Source organism: Littorina saxatilis, linkage group LG17 (assembly GCF_037325665.1).
Source record: "Littorina saxatilis isolate snail1 linkage group LG17, US_GU_Lsax_2.0, whole genome shotgun sequence".
Classification (NCBI taxonomy): Eukaryota; Metazoa; Mollusca; class Gastropoda; order Littorinimorpha; family Littorinidae; genus Littorina; species Littorina saxatilis.
The window spans coordinates 29,677,178-29,697,882 of NC_090261.1; the positions used below are offsets into that span (position 1 = coordinate 29,677,178).

At 40.2% G+C, this 20,705-nt stretch overlaps 2 protein-coding genes across 4 annotated transcripts; both read right to left on the minus strand.

The window, feature by feature from the left end:
• Window positions 1-168: 168 nt before the first annotated feature.
• On the minus strand, window positions 169-20,676 carry LOC138952956 (galactosylgalactosylxylosylprotein 3-beta-glucuronosyltransferase 3-like). Of its 3 annotated transcripts, none has more exons than XM_070324719.1 (8): window positions 20,607-20,676; window positions 19,945-20,167; window positions 12,930-13,085; window positions 11,098-11,318; window positions 7,627-7,794; window positions 6,765-6,851; window positions 5,745-5,951; window positions 169-4,453 (listed from the first exon to the last, which is right to left on the minus strand). In XM_070324719.1, exons 2-8 carry the CDS (start codon window positions 20,030-20,032, stop codon window positions 4,352-4,354), a joined length of 1,029 nt encoding a protein of 342 aa, XP_070180820.1. In that variant the 5' UTR covers window positions 20,033-20,167; window positions 20,607-20,676; the 3' UTR covers window positions 169-4,351. The 3 variants fall into 3 exon arrangements, with proteins under 3 accessions (XP_070180820.1, XP_070180821.1, XP_070180819.1); XM_070324720.1 differs by having other exon boundaries at window positions 20,603-20,653; XM_070324718.1 differs by having other exon boundaries at window positions 20,509-20,631.
• On the minus strand, window positions 14,503-19,719 carry LOC138952961 (uncharacterized). Its single transcript, XM_070324725.1, has 2 exons — window positions 19,419-19,719; window positions 14,503-19,058 (listed from the first exon to the last, which is right to left on the minus strand). Exons 1-2 carry the CDS (start codon window positions 19,663-19,665, stop codon window positions 18,652-18,654), a joined length of 654 nt encoding a protein of 217 aa, XP_070180826.1. The 5' UTR covers window positions 19,666-19,719; the 3' UTR covers window positions 14,503-18,651.
• Window positions 20,677-20,705: the final 29 nt, after the last annotated feature.

A 20,705-nucleotide genomic window follows, 5' to 3' on the forward strand; every position in this document is an offset into this window, starting at 1 on the left:
CGCTTTATACAACTCGCTCCGATCCGTCTCTCTCGTGCACAAGTGGGATCCCAAGCTGATTACTTTGTGAGTTCGTTTTCTTAGTTTGTGACTCGCGCACACACAGACGGCGGACCGAAGTGTTCATGATATTCTCTTTCTCTCTCTCTCTGTTAACAAAGTCATACATTCAAGGGACAAAATATTTCTTTTATTGTATCACAATTCAACTTGTTGAAAATAAATCCGAGAAGCATATAACATTTTACAACCTCTTTTTGCCATTATAATTCTGTTGATTTATCATTTGAAAATAACAGGATGTGCAATTTAATCCAGGCAACAACAAAAATGCGTCCAGTCATAAGCATCTCAACCATCAAGTACCTGCGCAAATGACCTCAATTACAGCAAGTTAATTTTCATGTATACAAGAACCCCCCTTGTAAGATCCCCCAATTTAAAGGCTGCCATACTGGTAGCGTTCATTAATTAAGTCATATTGTTTACATGTGCCAATAATGTTATAAAACTGTACCTAAGGGGATATAATAACGATTGGCTGTAGCTTTCGAACACAGAAAAAAATATTTCAGTATTGCTAAGTGGTGTTGATAGTGCCATCTTTGGTTTACGAAACGTCACAAAGTGCCGTCAACGGTCTAAAAATAGCCCAAGTCCTGGAGAACTGTTGCTAAACAATGCAATAAAGAATTAATTATTTCTCGTAATTGGTAAGGACTTCAAACCTTAAACTTTGCAGGAAGCTTAATTTATACATCCCCGCAACGATGGGAAAAACCCTGGAAGTAATTAAACTAATTAAATAGGACTATGTCAGCCTTTAAGTCTCCCTCCCTGGTTTCTCAGATTTTCCGAGCACAACCTCTGCAGATTTACTCCAATTTTTAAACTCCCTCCTTTTTTAAAACCTGATTTTCTCAGGATTTTGGAGATCTTAAAAGGGGGGTTCCACTGTGTATCACAGTACAGAAACAACTATAATTCTCTTTTGATTGCATATATATGTAAAAATAAAAACCCTTCTAGTCACAACAAAGGTAGCTTCAAAATCGGTCACAAAAATGTTAAATCTCATCACAAAGTAATAAAGCTGAAATGTACGGGGAGATAAAATTGTGACAATGTCTTAATTAGTTATTGATTTGATCATTTGAATATATATCTATATTTATAATACTCGTCAACAGGTAGCGTAAACGCAGGTTCTTGTGTCATTTTGATTCATGTAGACATTGAAAAAGTCTTGCTGTGATCAAGCAATGCTAAAAACAAACAAGTAAACTAACAAACAACGGCTAAATGTTAGCGGTTAACAGTCAAACCCTCAATTTGTTAAATACCAGAAAGACCTCAGCCAAAGATTTGCAAAACACATTTTTACATGTACTTTCAAGGAAATTCATACAAATTATGGAAATGGTATTATAATCTTGTAATATTCTTGTGATTGTTCTGTAGAATGCAAACAAGAACAAATCACTCGCTCACACCCATACACACTCCTTCACAAGCTTGCGTGTATGTGCCATTCACCAGACGCACATAAGTGGCATTCACGTAACTCTCACTCGGAAGGTGTTGACAGAAATCTTACATGGTGCAAGCCTTCAAGAAATTAAAATAAACTGAGATATTCTCAGCAGGCTAGAGTACAAAAATGATAATACAGGCAACCACATCCATGCTTGTGCACAACAGCAATTAAGTATTCTCCCTCTCTAAAATGGCCCAAAAATTAAACAAACCAACTGTCATACAATGATTCAGGAAGAAGACATTCAGACATATAATACACACATCACATGTTCAAGGCTAACGCCTTTTCAGTTCTCCCCAGAAATCCGGTTTTTGAAAACTTAAAACTTTGTTCTTTGACCCTACAAGATAATAAAAAAAAGACTCAGCTTCTGGGGGCCGCCGCTGTGGACCCTGGCCTTTCAGGTTTTTCACTTTTTTGTGTGTTAGCCCTGCATGTTACCCCCACACACACACACACACACACACAGAGAAACAGAGCACCTTTTTCTGCATATCTGCTAAATTACAGATTGATTACACACATTCCAATACACATCCTGTAACCCAAATGTTTGGAGGCAAACCGCCAAACAAACCGCCATAAGATAAAAGTTATAACCCTGTAGTAATTGGATAAAAGGTACAAGCATGCAACCAAAATATCTAAGCAACTGAGGATATGCATTTGAAAATTAACAAGCTGTTCAATTTGTATACAGGAAAAGTAATCCCTCAAATATTGCAAAGTTCAAGATTAAAAAAAAAACAAGTCGCGTAAGGCGAAATGACTACATTTAGTCAAGCTGTGGAACTCACAGAATGAAACTGAACGTAGTCCGCCGCTAGTGCAAAAGGCAGTGAAAGTGACGAGCCTGTTTGGCGCGGTTGCGCTGTGCTTCATAGCACACTTAACTACTTTCTGAGCGTGTTTTTAATCCAAACATATCATATCTATATGTTTTTGGAATCAGGAACCGACAAGGAATAAGATGAAAGTGTTTTTAAATTGATTTCAAAAATTTAATTTTGATCAAAATTTTTATATTTTTAATTTTCAGAGCTTGTTTTTAATCCAAATATAACATATTTATATGTTTTTGGAATCAGGAAATGATGAAGAATAAGATGAACGTAAATTTGGATCGTTTTATAAAAAATTTCTAATGAATTTTTAAGCCACCAAGCTGAAATGCAATACCGAAGTCCGGCCTTCGTCGAAGATTGCTTGGCCAAAATTTTGATTGAAATATGAGGGTGTGACAGTGCCGCCTCAACTTTTACAAAAAGCCGGATATGACGTCATCAAAGACATTTATCGAAAAAAAGAAAAAAACTTCTGGGGATATCATTCCCAGGAACTCTCATGTAAAATTTCATAAAGATCGGTCCAGTAGTTCAGTCTGAATCGCTCTACACACACACACGCACAGACAGACACACATACACATACACCACGACCCTCGTCTCGATTCCCCCTCTACGTTAAAACATTTAGTCAAAACTTGACTAAATGTAAAAAGAAAATCAATTGCATGTATTACTGTATCTCTCGCAAGTCAAAGGAACCTTCAAATCAATTCTCTCTGAATACTTTCCCTTGACACTGTTGAAGAAAATGGTGTTACTGTTTGAATGACAATATAATAGGTTTTACCAAGGCTATCTGCCAACAAGTACTTTCCTCCCCCAAATTTAATATTCAAAGAACTCAGCTGCATGTATTCGTTTTACACAAGATGGAAAAATGTCAGACATACAACTTACACAGTACACACAGCCCCAGAAAATTAACCAAATGTGTTAAGTGCTACGTACTTTAGCTATTCTCCTCTGCTTACCTTGTTTACACAATGATACATTCAAAATCACAAATACTGAGCTCACGGATAGCAACGTACACTGATACATGGTAGTATCCTTGTAGACTCGATGCTCTTAGCCTCTATAAAAAGTTCCTTTCACATATTATTTGTCAGTACACCTCTCGTACTTTGTAGCAGGCGTTTGCTCACCATTAAAAAACAAATTAAGATTAATAATAAATTCTGCTACTTCGTTAAAGTATAAATATAATCCCAGATATGTAACAGTGAGTGTCATAAAACATTTTAAAGGAATGGATTTTTTGGGACTGTATTTCCTGCCCTTTCTTGACAGGTTATCATTCTATCACTATCAGACTGGGGTTTTTTTCTTCTATTTTCAAGTAAAAAAATATTAATGGTTCCAGTAGATGCTGCCAAGTTTGTTATGGGAAAATGTAATTCATCTAACAAAAGAACTAATTTTGCGTATATAGACAGCCACAACAGTTGTTTGCTTCTCCATAGCAGGAACACCCAGTATATATTGCAAAATGGTCTTCACTTACCCCAAGATACCTGCATATTGTATCACAGTAAACACCGACTAATTTGCAACCACCACAGATTTTCATGAACAGGAAACTGTCCCTGGACTGATAACCAAGCAAAAGAATATCAAATCGATGCTCAAGACGAAAGATCATCAGACGCTTGCACCATTTCCTGTGCAAAAACGTAAATTCCACATTTGTGGCTTGCACCAATTTTTCTTTGCAAAGGAGTAAATTCCACATTAAACGCTTGAACCAGTTTCTTTGCAAAGACATAAGTTCATTAGATGCTTGCACAATCTTTGCGAAGGCGTAAACTCCACATTAAACGCTTGCACCCTTTTCTTTGCAAAGATGGTAAGTTCATTAGATGTTTGCATCATCTACATCAGATGCTTTCATCACTTTTTTTGCCAAATCCTTGCACTGCCATTGTAAAGTGAGCTGCCTGTAGGAACATGGTTTTTTTCCATGCTAAACCTCCATGTTAAGGTCTGAGCCGCGCCCAAGTTTCTGTTTCATCTTGTCTTCGTTTTTCAGTTTTGTCTTCTCTGTCCGTGTGTGCCACACCAAAATCTAAAACAAAAAGAAGGGTTTTCTTTGTAATAAATACCTGTTTAAAAATACAGACAGATGCACCCCATCCTAAGACACACACACCCACTCTCTCTCTCACACTTCTCTCACACACACACACTTTCAAACACTCTCCTATGAAGTCCACATACAGCCATGTTTACAGCTTTTTTTTTCCAAACTACCATTAATGAAAAGTTTCAAAAATATCTGAACATACACAAACATGCATCTTGTCTCTGTTCCATAAAAATGTCAAATGTGTACCTTCAGACATGGGATTCTTCCGTAAATTTACGGAATTCCGTAAATTTTTAGGCTCCAGGGATCATTCTTGAGATTCGTGCAAATCCGCGTAGAAAATTTCGGGGTATATGTAGGTATAGACCCAAGTTTTTCGGCCGGTCCGCTGATCGCGACGCTCCATTCCATACTATTCTTGAACGGTTAGTTCCTAAAACGGTCAGACTGTTGCTGGTCGATCCGTATGGGAAAGCGCTCTTTGTCTCCTACAGTCACCATTTCAACGTAGCTATCGGGGATTCAGTATAAGCATACCGTATGAGAATGATTCGGCGCCATTTTTACATCGCTTCGAGCCACCTGCCAAAATGATGAGGAAGCTAAAGCGAGACGAAACCGTTCTAGCCCGGGAAATTGACCAGCAGAAGTACAAGAAAAATCTCTGGAGATTCGACTGGCTCGATGAAGTTGTATCATTGAGCTGGAAATACGAGAAAGGCCAGAAGACACAAGACGTGAAACTGAAAGTTGGCGATGCTTTTGCTAAGATCAACTTGCCGGGAAAAGCTCAGTGCACTTTGTGCAACGATGTTAATGTTATCAACTACGGCTCCAATGGAAAGACTGCCCTCAAAAGCCACTTGAAAAGCAACAAGCACCTGACTATCCTGAAAACCCAGTCGGGTAATCAGTCACTGGGGTCGTTTGGCACCGACAAGGTAAGAACATTGAAACCACACCGTCACACGCCTCCCCCACCCCCCGCCTCTCTCTCTCTCTCTCTCTTTCTCCTCCTTATTTTGAGTCTTAGCGTAAAATTAATTTGAGAAACATGGGAAGGAAGAGAAGGGGGGGGGGGGGGGGGGGCTATGATTAAGCTGAAATATGCATTTCAGGGCCATTTTTGTGTGTCTAAAACACTAAAAACCTTCAGCTTCTGGGGGCTTTGCCCCCAGACCCCGACCAGGGGCGTTGCCCCTGGACCCTACTGGGGGCCCCCCACCTTCTTTTTCCTTAATTATCACTTTTTCTGAATCCCATGTCTGACCTTTGAACAACCGTTGGCCTTGGGTTCAAGGTCAGACAGCATGACACCAAGGCCACTCAGCAGAGTGGATTCCTGGTAGCCTCGCTGTACAGCATTCGTGAACTGTGCGTTGGGGTGTTGCAGTAAGAGTCGTACGTTGACAGCAAAGCCGGCCATGTCCATGGCAAAGGGACGTTGCGGCTTCCAGTATGTGAACCATCCCGTCACCTGAAGGAAGACAAATAAAGCATGCATCACTATGCAGAGAATTCATAGCTAGAATGACAGGAGAAACATAGAAAAATTTGAAAAGGTGAATATATTTTGTTCATCTGCACAAAAGTTTTCTCATACCTACCAAGTGCACTGTTACGTCTAAATCAACAAGAGGCGAAGCCTTCAAGGCTCACGTAAGAAATCGACAAACAGTAACACAAACTCAATCACTCCGTCACACATACACAAACACACACACACACAGTAAGCATAGGTGACACTGTGCAAGAAAGCGAGAATCTAGATCTGTCTGTCTGCATGTAGCCTGTAACTTACAGGGACACGACTGCCAACTAGTCTCGGCCCGCTCAAAATAACAATGACCGAGACTTTCAGTAATTCCTTCGCGTGACGTCTAACCCTCTTACGCCATAATGTGACGTCTGCAAATGTTAACGTTTCTACCACAGACATACACACGCACAGACAGACAAAGTTACGATCGCATAGGCTACACTTACGTGAGCCAAAAATAGAGGAATAACACAGGAATTTTGGCTGCTGTGGGTTAGGTTCGATAATGGACAATGACGAGCGTTATAGTCCTTAGAACTCGATGCAACGGCTGTAGGATTTGTTATTCATTAACTCTTGAATTATAAAAGCCACCACACTTAGGGCTCTGAAAGCGAGGATATGCAGAAAACAAGTTTGTGAGTGTGTGTGCATGTGTGTGTGCCTGTGCATGTGAATGCATTTCTTTTAGTTTTTGCCCAAAAGTGTACACACATATCTTTACATCTATGTTTGTTCTATGTTACTTACCGTTCCCCTGACAACGATCGGGCTTTCATAGCGTAGACCACCAACCAAGCCCACAGGCCAAACAGATACCTTCCGAGTGTATCTCATCTGGAAAACATCCATGTACGTAGCACATGAGAGTTGAGACAACAGATTTTATAAACAGATACCAACAAGAAGACGTACATGTAAAACTTGTTACAAGTGTTGTTAGTACATTTTCTATTACTATTGGAGTAGATCAATCCACCAATTATGTTTTCATACCTTTTTTTCTTTATTTGGTGTTTAACGTCGTTTTCAACCACGAAGGTTATATCGCGACGAGGAAAGGGGGGGGGGGGGGGGGGGAGATGGGATAGAGCCACTTGTTAATTGTTTCTTGTTCACAAAAGCACTAATAAAAAAATTGCTCCAGGGGCTTGCAACGTAGTACAATATATTACCTTATTGGGAGAATGCAAGTTTCCAGTACAAAGGACTTAACATTTCTTACATACTGCTTGACTAAAATCTTTACAAACATTGACTATATTCTATACAAGAAACACTTAACAAGGGTAAAGGAAGAAACAGAATCCCTTAGTCGCCTCTTACGACATGCTGGGGAGCATCGGGTAAATTCTTCCCCCTAACCCGCGATGGTGTTTTGATACCTGGAAAGTTGTCTTTTGAATCTTTATGGATCTATACCTATGAATTTTTAGAATAAAAAAAACCCCAATCTTCATACATGTCCATACGTATGCTTACAACCACCTCAGGCTTTTCCATATAATGAATATCTGCACAAAAACATACCTTTGCTGATAACAAATAAACAACCAACCCAACTCAGTTGCAACACACACGCAATCTTTTAAGCAGGCAGACACAAACAAACCTCCTCAAAGAGCTGCATACTGTATGTATTGTCATCGTCAGCAAAATAAACGACAGCGGGTTCTAGCTTCTTTTTGAGTGCCGTTTCCCTCAACCACTGAAGCCCGGCGTTCCTCTGTAACACTCCACGAGGCTTCAGCCAGTTTGGATCAGTGTCTGTCAGTTTCACCTGTCAGAAGAATATAAAAATATTGGAAAATTACAAAAGAGTAAATACCTTGCTCTTTAAGAAGGCTACTAAGAATGGTTGAGAAAATATGCAGAAATTCTGTTCTTTTTACAAGGAAATCAAGCATTAAAATTCAGTGTCAGCATGAGGTTAATCAAACAGTCTGTTAACTGTGAAATGGAAATAAAAACTTTAAGAGAGAAAGAGAGGGGGACAGAGAGAGAGAGAGATAAAAAGGAAGATCAAGAGAGAGCAGATCATTGTCATAACCTTGTTTCTCACATAATTACCTCCCTTCACTCACTCACCTGGCTTCCTTACAGTTATACCGTAAAATCCCTAGCATAAGCCCACCATCTAGCAAACGCCCACCCCCCACTTTGGGCCAAAAGTTGTGCATTGGGGTAACTACCTAGCAAACGCCCACCCTGAATTTTTCAAAGAGACTGTAGGCTCACTTTCACCAGGATTTGTGCAGACTGTTCTAAAAGTCATCTTTTTCCCCGTCTTTACCTTTTCGTGTTTCTTTCCTTTTTTGACTCACATGCGAAGCAAAAGTGAGTCTATGTACTCACCCGAGTCGTCCGTCCGGACGTCCGGAAAACTTTAACGTTGGATATTTCTTGGACACTATTCAGTCTATCAGTACCAAATTTGGCAAGATGGTGTATGATGACAAGGCCCCAAAAAACATACATAGCATCTTGACCTTGCTTCAAGGTCAAGGTCGCAGGGGCCATAAATGTTGCCTAAAAAACAGCTATTTTTCACATTTTTCACATTTTCTCTGAAGTTTTTGAGATTCAATACCTCACCTATATATGATATATAGGGCAAAGTAAGCCCCATCTTTTGATACCAGTTTGGTTTACCTTGCTTCAAGGTCAAGGTCACAGGAGCTCTTCAAAGTTGGATTGTATACATATTTTGAAGTGACCTTGACCCTGAACTATGGAAGATAACTGTTTCAAACTTAAAAATTATGTGGGGCACATGTTATGCTTTCATCATGAGACACATTTGGTCACATATGATCAAGGTCAAGGTCACTTTGACCCTTATGAAATGTGACCAAAATAAGGTAGTGAACCACTAAAAGTGACCATATCTCATGGTAGAAAGAGCCAATAAGCACCATTGTACTTCCTATGTCTTGAATTAACAGCTTTGTGTTGCATGACCTTGGATGACCTTGATCACATGTATTTTGGTAGGAAAAATGTGTAAAGCAGTTCTTAGTGTATGATGTCATTGCTGTAAAGGTCAAGGTCAAGCATGTGAGTCGTATGGGCTTTGCCCTTCTTGTTCTTATTCTTTGTCCCCTCTCCTCACTCCCACCCATCGTTCATGTTTTTTCGAGTTTCTCTTCTCTTTTTATATTTAGTCAAGTTTTGACTAAATATTTTAACATCGAGGGGGAATCGAAACGAGGGTCGTGGTGTATGTGCGTGTGTGTGTGTGTCTGTGTGTCTGTGTGTCTGTGTGTGTGTGTGTGTAGAGCGATTCAGACTAAACTACTGGGCCGATCTTTATGAAATTTGACATGAGAGTTCCTGGGTATGAAATCCCCGAACGTTTTTTTCATTTTTTTGATAAATGTCTTTGATGACGTCATATCCGGCTTTTCGTGAAAGTTGAGGCGGCACTGTCACGCCCTCATTTTTCAACCAAATTGGTTGAAATTTTGGTCAAGTAATCTTCGACGAAGCCCGGGGTTCGGTATTGCATTTCAGCTTGGTGGCTTAAAAATTAATTAATGACTTTGGTCATTAAAAATCTGAAAATTGTAAAAAAAAATAAAAATTTATAAAACGATCCAAATTTACGTTTATCTTATTCTCCATCATTTGCTGATTCCAAAAACATATAAATATGTTATATTCGGATTAAAAACAAGCTCTGAAAATTAAATATATAAAAATTATTATCAAATTTTTTTTTTCGAAATCAATTTAAAAACACTTTCATCTTATTCCTTGTCGGTTCCTGATTCCAAAAATATATGGATATGATATGTTTGGATTAAAAACACGCTCAGAAAGTTAAAACAAAGAGAGGTACAGAAAAGCGTGCTATCCTTCTTAGCGCAACTACTACCCCGCTCTTCTTGTCAATTTCACTGCCTTTGCCATGAGCGGTGGACTGACGATGCTACGAGTCAGTTTCATTCTGTGAGTTCGACAGCTACTTGACTAAATATTGTATTTTCGCCTTACGCGACTTGTTTTTCCCTAAGTTTGTGGGTTTTTCTTTCTCAGAAAGATTGGGCCTTTTGAAGACAAAATCCAAGTTCAGTTAACGTTTCATTTCCAAAGGCGATCGTGTAATTTCTTCCCTGTACAGAAAGAAAGGGCTTCATTGGTGTTGACATTTCATCAAGTTTTGATGTTGTGTTGTTATTTGATAAATTGTGTTGTTATTGTTTGTCCTTGCAAAGGTCTGGCGATTTTCTTTTTACTCATAAATTTATATGAATGACTATGCTCGTGTTGTTTTCAGAAGAGCCCCCTCTCTCTCTCTCTCTCTCTCTCTCTCTCTCTCTCTCTCTCTCTCTCTCTCTCTCTCTCTCTCTCTCTCTCTCTCTCTCTCTCTCTCTCTCTCTCTCTCTCTCTCTCTCTCTCTCTCTCTCTCTCTCTCTCTCTCTCTCTCTCTCTCTCTCTCTCTCTCTCTCTCTCTCTCTCTCTCTCTCTCTCTCTCTCTCTCTCTCTCTCTCTCTCTCTCTCTCTCTCTCTCTCTCTCTCTCTCTCTCTCTCTCTCTCTCTCTCTCTCTCTCTCTCTCTCTCTCTCTCTCTCTCTCTCTCTCTCTCTCTCTCTCTCTCTCTCTCTCTCTCTCTCTCTCTCTCTCTCTCTCTCCTCTCTCTCTCTCTCTCTCTCTCTCTCTCTCTCTCTCTCTCTCTCTCTCTCTCTCTCTCTCTCTCTCTCTCTCTCTCTCTCTCTCTCTCTCTCTCTCTCTCTCTCTCTTTCTCATGGTTGGCCTTCTTTGCCTCAAAGTCCTTTTTTTTCTTTTTTCCTTCACTTCTACTCACACGACCTAATTTACATGCTTTCTGGGTTTGTATTCACTCAATTACACGGTTGAGCACAAAACTTACTTTGTGCAAAGGGGTCTATCCCTAGCAAACGCCCACCCCCCAATTTTGCCCTAAATCTGTGCACAGGGGGGGTGGGCTTATGCTAGGGATTTTACGGTACATGTATTTGCAGCAACCCAACTTGCCACAAACTTTCTACACAAGCACACAATTTTCACCTGGAAAAAATACTGCGCACACAATAAAGTGCACCAAATCTAGCTCCACACACCTCAGGAGGAGTCTTCACATTTCGATGAGTGTAGTTCAACCCTGATGTTTTCAGAAAATTTGAAACGACTGGGGTCTTGATGTCCGAATCCTCAATGATTATCCAGTGAATGTTGTAGACATGCAACAGTGTGTAGCTGAGTCGCACCAGATCCGCTTTCTGCTCCAGTCGTGAGTGGGTAGGGGTGATGAGATAGATCATGGGAAGGCCTGGTATGTACTCTGCAATTCAGAATTATTTATCATGTTTGTAAAAGAAATTTGACTTATCTACTGTGGTACCGGTGATGTGTGGCCCCTTCAATGAAAGGACACCTCCCATGAAAGAACACGTGCTGTCCCTTTGTCTTTTACTTTCAATAATACATACCTGACATGAAAGGCCACCTGCAATGTAGGGACACTTTCAGGTGGTCCAAAGAACATCCCTTCATCACAGGTACCACTGTAAGTCACTAAGTGTAACTGAACTTTTACTTGCTATGACAAAAATGTCAATGTATCGATTGGAGATTGGATTTCCCTTCTTTGAGTCATGTGACGTCAGAGGCTGACAAAACTTTATAATTTGGCGTTTCAGGTTGACCGAAACTTTAAAGGAACTACAAAACACACGTACGTCATGTGTTTGATTGCATGTGTGTGTGCTGTTCAATGTCAAAACAACAACAAAGTCAGTACATGACGTGTGTTTTGTAGTTCCTTGGAAGTTTCGGTCAACCTGAAACACCCAAATATGAAGCAAATGTGTTTGATTGCATGTCAGTGTGTGTGTGCTCGTTCAATCGTCAAAACAACAACAAATTCATAGTACCTGAAAGGAATTCGATCGATACATAAATGTTATTTGCGTGTTTGACCAAAATATGACATTTTACACAGATCTCGACAGTCATTGTTCACCTCGACCGCTAGCGCGGTCTCGGAGAACAATGACTGTCTCGATCTGTGTAAAATGTCATATTTTGGTCAAACACGCAAATAACGTATATTGTGTAACTGTAAAACGGTGCACCTTCCCATCTTTAAAAAATCGTTTCAACTCTTATATACATATGAACAGTGTTGTTCCCAGGCTTTGCTCTTTGATCATTGACGAACAATTTTTTTCAATTTTGATCTGACACACTGGTCTGACCCCTGGCCAGTCGACTGTTCGATAGCTTTGACATAGGAAATCTTATTGCCATCAGTTTTCCTGCCAAGCGGACAAAGGCACAACATTTGGACAACATATTTTCAATCCCGGTCCAATGGACCTTTCGTCCTCTGAGGCTGGGAATAACAGTGCTTGAATCTAAGAGTAAGACAAATACATGTTATATGTTATATGAAGTCTTATATCGCGCGTGTATCTACAGACTCGGACTCAAGGCGCAGGGATCTATTTATGCCGTGTGAGATGGAATTTTTTTACACAATACATCACGCATTCAAATCGACCAGCAGATAGCCATTTCGGCGCATATCCTACTTTTCACGGCCTATTATTCCAAGTCACACGGGTATTTTGGTGGACATTTTTATCTATGCCTATACAATTTTGCCAGGAAAGACCCTTTTGTCAATCGTGGGATCTTTAACGTGCATACCCCAATGTAGTGTACACGAAGGGACCTCGGTTTTTCGTCTCATCCGAAAGACTAGCACTTGAACCCACCACCTAGGTTAGGAAAGGGGGGAGACAATTGCTAACGCCCTGACCCAGGGTCGAACTCGCAACCTCTCGCTTCCGAGCGCAAGTGCGTTACCACTCGGCCACATCACATTCAGTGTTCCTTATTATTAGGACTCTAAAAAGACTAAGGCCGTAAGGGATACAAGACTGCATACCATTTTGATGCTTGTGAATACTTTCAAGACTGGGTCTGGCACGTAGTTTAGCATTTAGTTGGTTGATGGTGACGTCTGCTTCACGTATTCGTTCTCTGTACGTCTCCAGTAAATCCTGCCCGGCCTTGATCTCTTCTTCCTCGGGGCACCAAGCCGCTGCAGCAGAAATTAATTAAGTGTCAAGAAATATGGAACAAGTAAAATTGTGTCAGAACTTAATAACCAAATTTTAAATACAGAAAGAGGTTTCAGAAATATCCAATATAAGTGTGCACCATAAAAGACACGAAGAATCACTTTAAGTTAAACAAAAATCCTGAACATCTTTAATCAATAAAAGTGTGTACATTTGCATCAATAAAACCACATTCAAAAGTTGCATCTATCAGATGAAAGCCTTCATAGCAGAAAGTCTACGTACAATATGTCAAAAGACATGAATGACACTGACATCTATACACGCATTCATTTAAAAAAGCTGAATCAGTGAATGAATTTTGCATATTATATCTGTTCACGTTTCTCTGCACCAGCTAATGTAAACCAGTGTGTATGCAACTCACTAACTGTGACAATACCCCCCAGTCAAACCTGCCATGGCAACCACCTTCTGATAAGGCCTAAAAAAAAATAGGTGTGGTTACGGTAACCCGACCTACCCTATTTTTAGGGGCCGACCCTATAACTTTTTTTTACAGTTGTCAAAAAAAACAAAAAAAAACAAAAAAAAACCGAGTGCAGAAAACGCAATGAAAGCGAAAGCGCTCGAGTCGCACACTTATTTCCCTGTCAAGTAGGTTTTATTTGTACACATTAGAAAAAAAGTAAAAAAATAAAAAAAAAGTGATTGCCTACCTTCCTACCCTATCGGCTCCGAGCGATGACGTCACATTTCTAACCCTAACAGAACGCGTCCGCCATTTTGGGAAGCTTCCGCCTTAGCGTCACTCTCTCCGTCTTTGTGCACTTTTGATTCCGCCGTTCTCGTCAATTATACCACATCTGTATGAAGTGTGTGTGGAGGGGGGAGGGGGGTATTTATAAACAAAACCACTTGATGCCATGAGGACAGAAATTTGGGAAAAAGAATAAAGTCTGCAAACCAAACTTAGCACAACTACAATAGAACAGGATGAGTGAGTGATCAGGGTGAATGAGTTAGTTAAACTGTGACTGAATATCTATTGATTGATTGATATTAAAGTGAACATTAGGGGGGAGGGGGGTTAGAAATGCACCATTGTGCACTCGCCTTGATGTAAGGAACATTACTGCAGTCTCCAACAGCTTCAAAGTGGGTTAGACAGGCTCTTGATAAAGACTGAGGCAAAATGTGCAAAATCACACATTGTCTTGTAAGAAGGAAAAATCTTCATTTGTCACCTTTCTGCACTTTTTTGACTTTGTGTGCATAGCCACAATGGTCACGGCAGACAAGATGCATCAAACAGATTTCAAAAAGACCCCAAACTGAACTTGTTATGACTATTTGTAACCCCTCTCTAAACAGCGTGTGTGGTTTGTGTGTGTGGTTTATGTGTGTGGTGTGTGTGAAAGTGGTACAGTTTGTGTCTGTTTTCATAAAAACCTGCCTATGGCTTAATTGGGAAAAAAGTGTGTTTTTCAGAAACCCCAATAGTGCTCAGGTTATAAGCATGCATTTTTTTCACAAAGATTTTTTTGTAATTCATTTGAATACCACTTTTACCAGTGGCATGTTATGAAAACATTCAAAAGAAAATGCACACATACAAAGCTATATACAATGTCATTCACAGCTGCACTGATACCAACACATCCACACAAGTTAAGAGTTCTTCAACATGAACAGAAAATCAGCTTTCAAAATTTATTTTCATTCTTAGTATTATTTACATCAATCCGTTTTACAATACAATACAATATACTTTAATGTCCGTACGGAAAATTTGTCTACAACTGATCGCAACACATACACATTACATAAGAATACACATATCAACTAGGCCACATTAAAACAGATGAGTAAAACTATAGATTTCACACACGGAGCACCTTAGCAAATCTTACACTTCACTAATACATCAGGTATTGCACAAGCTCATGACAATATAAAAGAGTGAGAGATGAACCGATAAGAACAAAATGATAAACGAATCCAGCACTAAAATCCCCCCACAAATAAAAGACCTATCTCAACAAGTAGATAAAGAGCATTAGTAAATTTAAAGAGTAGCGTCGTAAGTATTGGTACTGATAAAGATCACATCAATAACACTAAAACAATAGACACCATAATACTATACTAAAACTAGCAACCATACACACACATCCACACACCCCCTCCCACACCGGCACACATACACACACAAATGTTTACAAATTGCATTTGCTTACAAATGCAAATTTATAATTAGTGACTCCCACAGTAAGATTAATTTACCATGAGATTTGTCAACAACTTCAAAGCTTTGCTTTAAAATAAAGGTAGCAACACAGATGTATCGCCGACTCTTGTATCTTATATAGGCCTACTATGGTTTTGTCTACATTCACTACACTGCCAGGTGAAACATACGACGTGACATTCTTGTCTGCATTGCCTGGAGCTGCCCCATGCTCTGCAGAGTTCACCCAAGGGATTTACCACACTTGGGCTCATGTTGGTCAAGGCGCAACAGACAAACACAATCTTGTCCAAGAATGTCACATCTTCTCCCTCACATGGAAGCAACATGTCAATTGGAATGGTATCTGTTATTCCATTTCACGTAGTTTAGCCGAAACTACAGGAAATGTGAGAGAGCGCATGTCCGGAAGAGCCATATCCGTATTTCCGGCGCCATTAGCGCACGTCTGAAACCGATGCTCCGCTTTTTTCGGTTGTTTATCGTGATTCATCTTGGTTTACGATCGAATTTTTCGGTCTCAAAGTACATCTTTCGATTCTGCGAACCTTGCTGCGTTGTTCTTTCAAAGAATTTGGAATGGAGAGCGAAGAAAACTTGCTCAAATCCGATTCCGAGGGTGAAGACTCTTCCCCTCCATGCTCACAGAGACCCCAGAAAAACATGGTTGAAATCACAAAAGTGAAACAAAAAGAAAAACCTCGACTCGAGGTAGTACAATTACCGACAAAGGCTTGGGATGTGGCTGTGCTATTGGATTTTTTCAGAAATAGTGAGGACAATAGCAAACTCTCCTTGAAAGAAATAACATTAAAATTGTGTGCTTTACTTTTGATTGTTTCGGCACAGAGAGTGCAGACAATTCATTTATTGAAACTATCATGTGTTCAGTTTTTAAATCAGGGATCATGCAAGATTCATGTAGTTGATAAACTCAAGCATAGTAGACCTGGTTATCACCAAGCGCCAATACATCTCCAAAAGTATGAGGAGGAAAAACAACTGTGTGTTGTAAGCTGTTTAAAAGAATACATTGCAAGGACTGCAGTGGTGCGTGGAGACTGTGACAAACTTATTTTGTGTTATGGACGGCCACATGGGCCAGCATCGAAGGATTCGATAGCTCGTTGGATGAAAGAGGTTTTGGGGTCAGCTGGTGTCCAAGGGTTCACTGCTCATAGCTTTAGAAGTGCTTCCTCATCAGCTATGTTAAAAACTGGTGTATGTATTGATGACATATTAAAATCAGCAGGCTGGTCGAATGCTAAAACTTTCCAGCGATTTTACAATCGACCATTAGTCAATGATTCGCAAAGAGCAGAAAGCCAAAAAGTTCAGAGTACCATGTGGAAATTCATGGGCAGGTCAAGTTGTAAGAACTACAAGAAGGCACTTCACTGAAGAAGACAATGGTAGACTGCTAGGAAAGCAGTAAGACTATTATTTTCACTGTGGCGAAAGTCTTCATAACTGAAACAATGCATAGATAATGCACTGTAACATGTTTTTGAATAATCAAAGATGCATAGATAATGCACTTAAAACCCAGGCATAGATAATGCACTGGAAAATGTTGAAAATAAAAAAGGCATAATGCACTAAAAACAAAGTTGATGGTGTGGTCTTAGGGATTTTGATGTGAAAGTGAGAAAATGAGGTATGACTGTGAGAAACGTTTGAAAAAACATACTTTGAAGTCTCACATTTCCTGTAGTTTCGGCTAAACTACGTGAAATGGAATTAGTAACTTAAACGAGTACTGACCTTGGGAAGACGAAGTTTGAGTGGAATTCCATGAATGTAGTTTACCGGAACGGAAGGATATGTGCCCTTCCCTAGCCTAAGTTACCCGCCCAAGAATATATGAAAATGTTTTTCCAAACTTGTTAATTTTCAGATCATCAGTTGTTTATTCTTTTTTACAACAAACTAGATGATCTGTGCGTTAAAATATGGCTCTTCCGGACATGCGCTCTCTCACATATCCTTCCGTTCCGGTAAACTACATTCATGGAATTCCACTCAAACTTCGTCTTCCCAAGGTCAGTACTCGTTTAAGTTACTAATTATACTGTATTTCCCCCCAAGGTTTCCAATGACTCGCTCGACATGGATGCGCAAGTTTCCTTGTTTCTTCTATAGACCTTGCTTCCATCTGACACTTCCCCCGAGTAAATGCTGGTATTTTTACCTCGGCACACATCAAACCGACACTCTCTTTAATATCAAACCCCCTGTCCGCAAGAACCAAGTCACCAGGCAATAGCTTGTCCAGGAAGCCACATTCCTCTGTAATATGACGATCCGTTGTCCTCCCCCCCCAACCCTTGGAAATGAAAGAAATCTGTCCGTTAGGTGTAATGCCAATGAGATGTTTGATTGTGTTGTTGTGTTTGTAGTTTGAAAAAGTAGCAGCTTTGGCATACAAATTTGATGGTCTCTCAATAAAAATTTCAAAACAGTCAATGATCACAGCCACTTTGTTCCCAAACGTCTCCACAAACTGATGTGGCATACACGCCCGCAAACACTCGCGTCCTGGCCATGGTACAAATGGTGTCATCTGCGTGTACATAACACTAAGAGTATCCTTGAACCCACTGGCTATCGTAGTTCTGTGGATGCCAAACAAGTACGCAATATGCAACACAGGCAGTTTCAGGCGCAGACGCATAAATACCACAATCAGAAGCTGGAAAGGTGACAGCAAGCGCCCCTGAGGGAGATGAGGGGACAGATAGTTCAGCAGAACTAGAAGAGTCGCATAACTTGGTAAACCAGTATAACAAGAAGAGCAAACGCTCGATCGAGTCACTTTCGCAGTTCTGAATATTATATGAGGCATCAGATGGACAGGAAGAAATTGCTATTCACAACACAATGAGTCACGTTCACATAAAATTTGAGCCCGGTCACTTTTATAGTTTCCGAGAAAAGCCCAACGTTAAGTTGTGTGTTGCCGAACAGAAAAGGCTAGTTATCTCCCTTGTTTTTCTGATAACGTTCGTAAAAGGCTACAGATGTAAATACTTTGATGTAAAGAATAATCCTACAAAGTTTCAATCACATCCGATGAACTTTGTCAAAGATATAAAATGTCTAATTTTTCCTTTGACGCTGACCTGTGACCTTGAAAAAGGTCAAAGGTCAACGAAACCATCGTTAAAGTGTAGAGGTCATTGGAGGTCACGACTAAACAAAATATGAGCCCGATCGCTTTGATAGTTTCCGAGAAAAGTCCAACGTTAAGGTGGTGTCTACGGACGGCCGGCCGGACGGCCGGCCGGACAGACTAACACTGACCGATTACATAGAGTCACTTTTTCTCAAGTGACTCAAAAACGTACTTTCTCGTTGTCTCCTTGAAACGACTCTTCAACGATCTCCCTGCTTGCTAACTTTTTCTTGAGCTCTCTATTCTCTTCCAACAGTCTGTTGATCTCTCCTCTCATCATGTCTCGCTCCTGTTCTAACTGAGTTACCTCCTCTCTCAGCCTGGTGTTTTCCCCATCTTCCATCTCTTCATGATGACTATCATCTTCTGCATGCACGTCACCACCTTCTGCTTCTCCGTTGTCTATCATGACAGCTTCAGTGGCCTCCTGTAGCAGCTGTTTTGTTGCGGCTCTGTTCTTCTGTCGCCCATGACGCCCTGTGTCGGTGGTCTTCATCTCGCTGTGTCCAAGAAGGAGTGAAGGTGCCCAGTCGGGGTCAGTTTCCATCATCTCGTATGATGGCTTACCTGCAAAACAGAAAATAAACTACATGTAGATTAAATCTGTATCTAATTTCATTCTAATGAATAATGAAAGTATTTACAATTTAGAAAGTCTGCAAATTTCTGAAGTCCTCTCTGTACATAGTCTGAAACTGATTCCTGTACTGCACTTCAGTAAAGGCATTTATTTACTGTCACTGTGTCAGTTGTTACTCCTTGCACTGACATGACAATCTGGTCTGTCACATTGCGCACATCAGTACCTAAGTCAGTAGGTGACGAGTGGTTCAGTGTGCACATCTGAGCAACTTTACATGAGAAAACAACAACATTACAATATTATAGTTACAGTGTCATTGAACAAAAAAGCAAAACTGTTCGTACCTGAGTGAAAATGCTGTGAGCAGACGCGCATTGCTGAGGAACTCCTCTCGAAAGTGATGTTTGTTCGCCTGATCGCTGAAATCCACGCTCTTCTTCTACGCTTTGTGACATCTTCAACTTTTGGTCCTTCGTGCGATTTAACTTTCGGAATTCTGAAAAACCGTATTCCGTGTTCAAGCTTTTCTCCCTTAGAATTATGGGACGACACCGTGCAATGCAACATACAGCAACGCTTGCCTGGAGCCATTTTTGACTGATCGCCTGCGCGAAGCGTGTGTTTACGTTCATCGGCTTCCCAACATGGCTGCCGCGGAATGTGTGACGTCACGCGCTCGGAACCTATTTATTTTGGCTATGTTACCTTAACCACACCTTTTTTTTTTTTTGCCTCACTAATATACTTCCTGCCCATTAGTCATTACCAATTACAACCAAACCAAAGGATCCCCAACTATTTGTTTCCCCTTATATTAAATTAACCTGGTTATTATAGACAGGTTCACCTGTTCAAAAAAACAACACATACCATAGTTGGCAAGGAGCAGAATGACAGCACATGTAACGAGGACCAGGTAAAACTGCACAAATCTTCGCGGGTGAACAAGCCGCTTCATCCTCTTCAGTTTCTGTCATGTCAGCATAAGAAGTCGGTCATGTATAAAGCAGCTTGCAGCAGCTGTGTTTTTACAAGTTCTGTACACACGCTGCAGCGCTGATCAATCTGCCTATGTTTTCATTGCTTCCTGTGCCTGTAATGAAATTAAAATCAATTAATTTTATTAATTTAAAACAGTGTTTGCGCTTTCAACATTTGCTTTAGCTTGCACAGAAAGTAAAGATCAAATGTGTTCTAAATTATTTTCGCCCTATGCCGTGTAAGTTTCTGTTTTATACATCAGTAATATCGGAGGTCTCTTGCAAAAGACATGTATGGGGTTGCGTCTTCAATTCGGCCAATCACAACACTACATGTATGTATAGCCTACTACTACTAGTCGAATCACTGAATAATGTACCCTGAAGTGAGATAATTATAGAACTTTTGAAAATGCCAAAAATGCTGATTGGTGTAAATGTAAAGCACACTGACCATTCCAAGCGAATTGCTCTTCCAATTCTGACTTTTGCAGTGCAATCAAATCGCAAAATGTCGGTTAGTCATGCAGATAATGTAACAAACTTACTCACTCTGCACACTTTCGCTTGCTTGTCAACTAGGACGCATGAGATAAAAATGGAACGGAAGCGGGGCGAAAATTGATGAACATTACACTCGCGAAAAAGAAG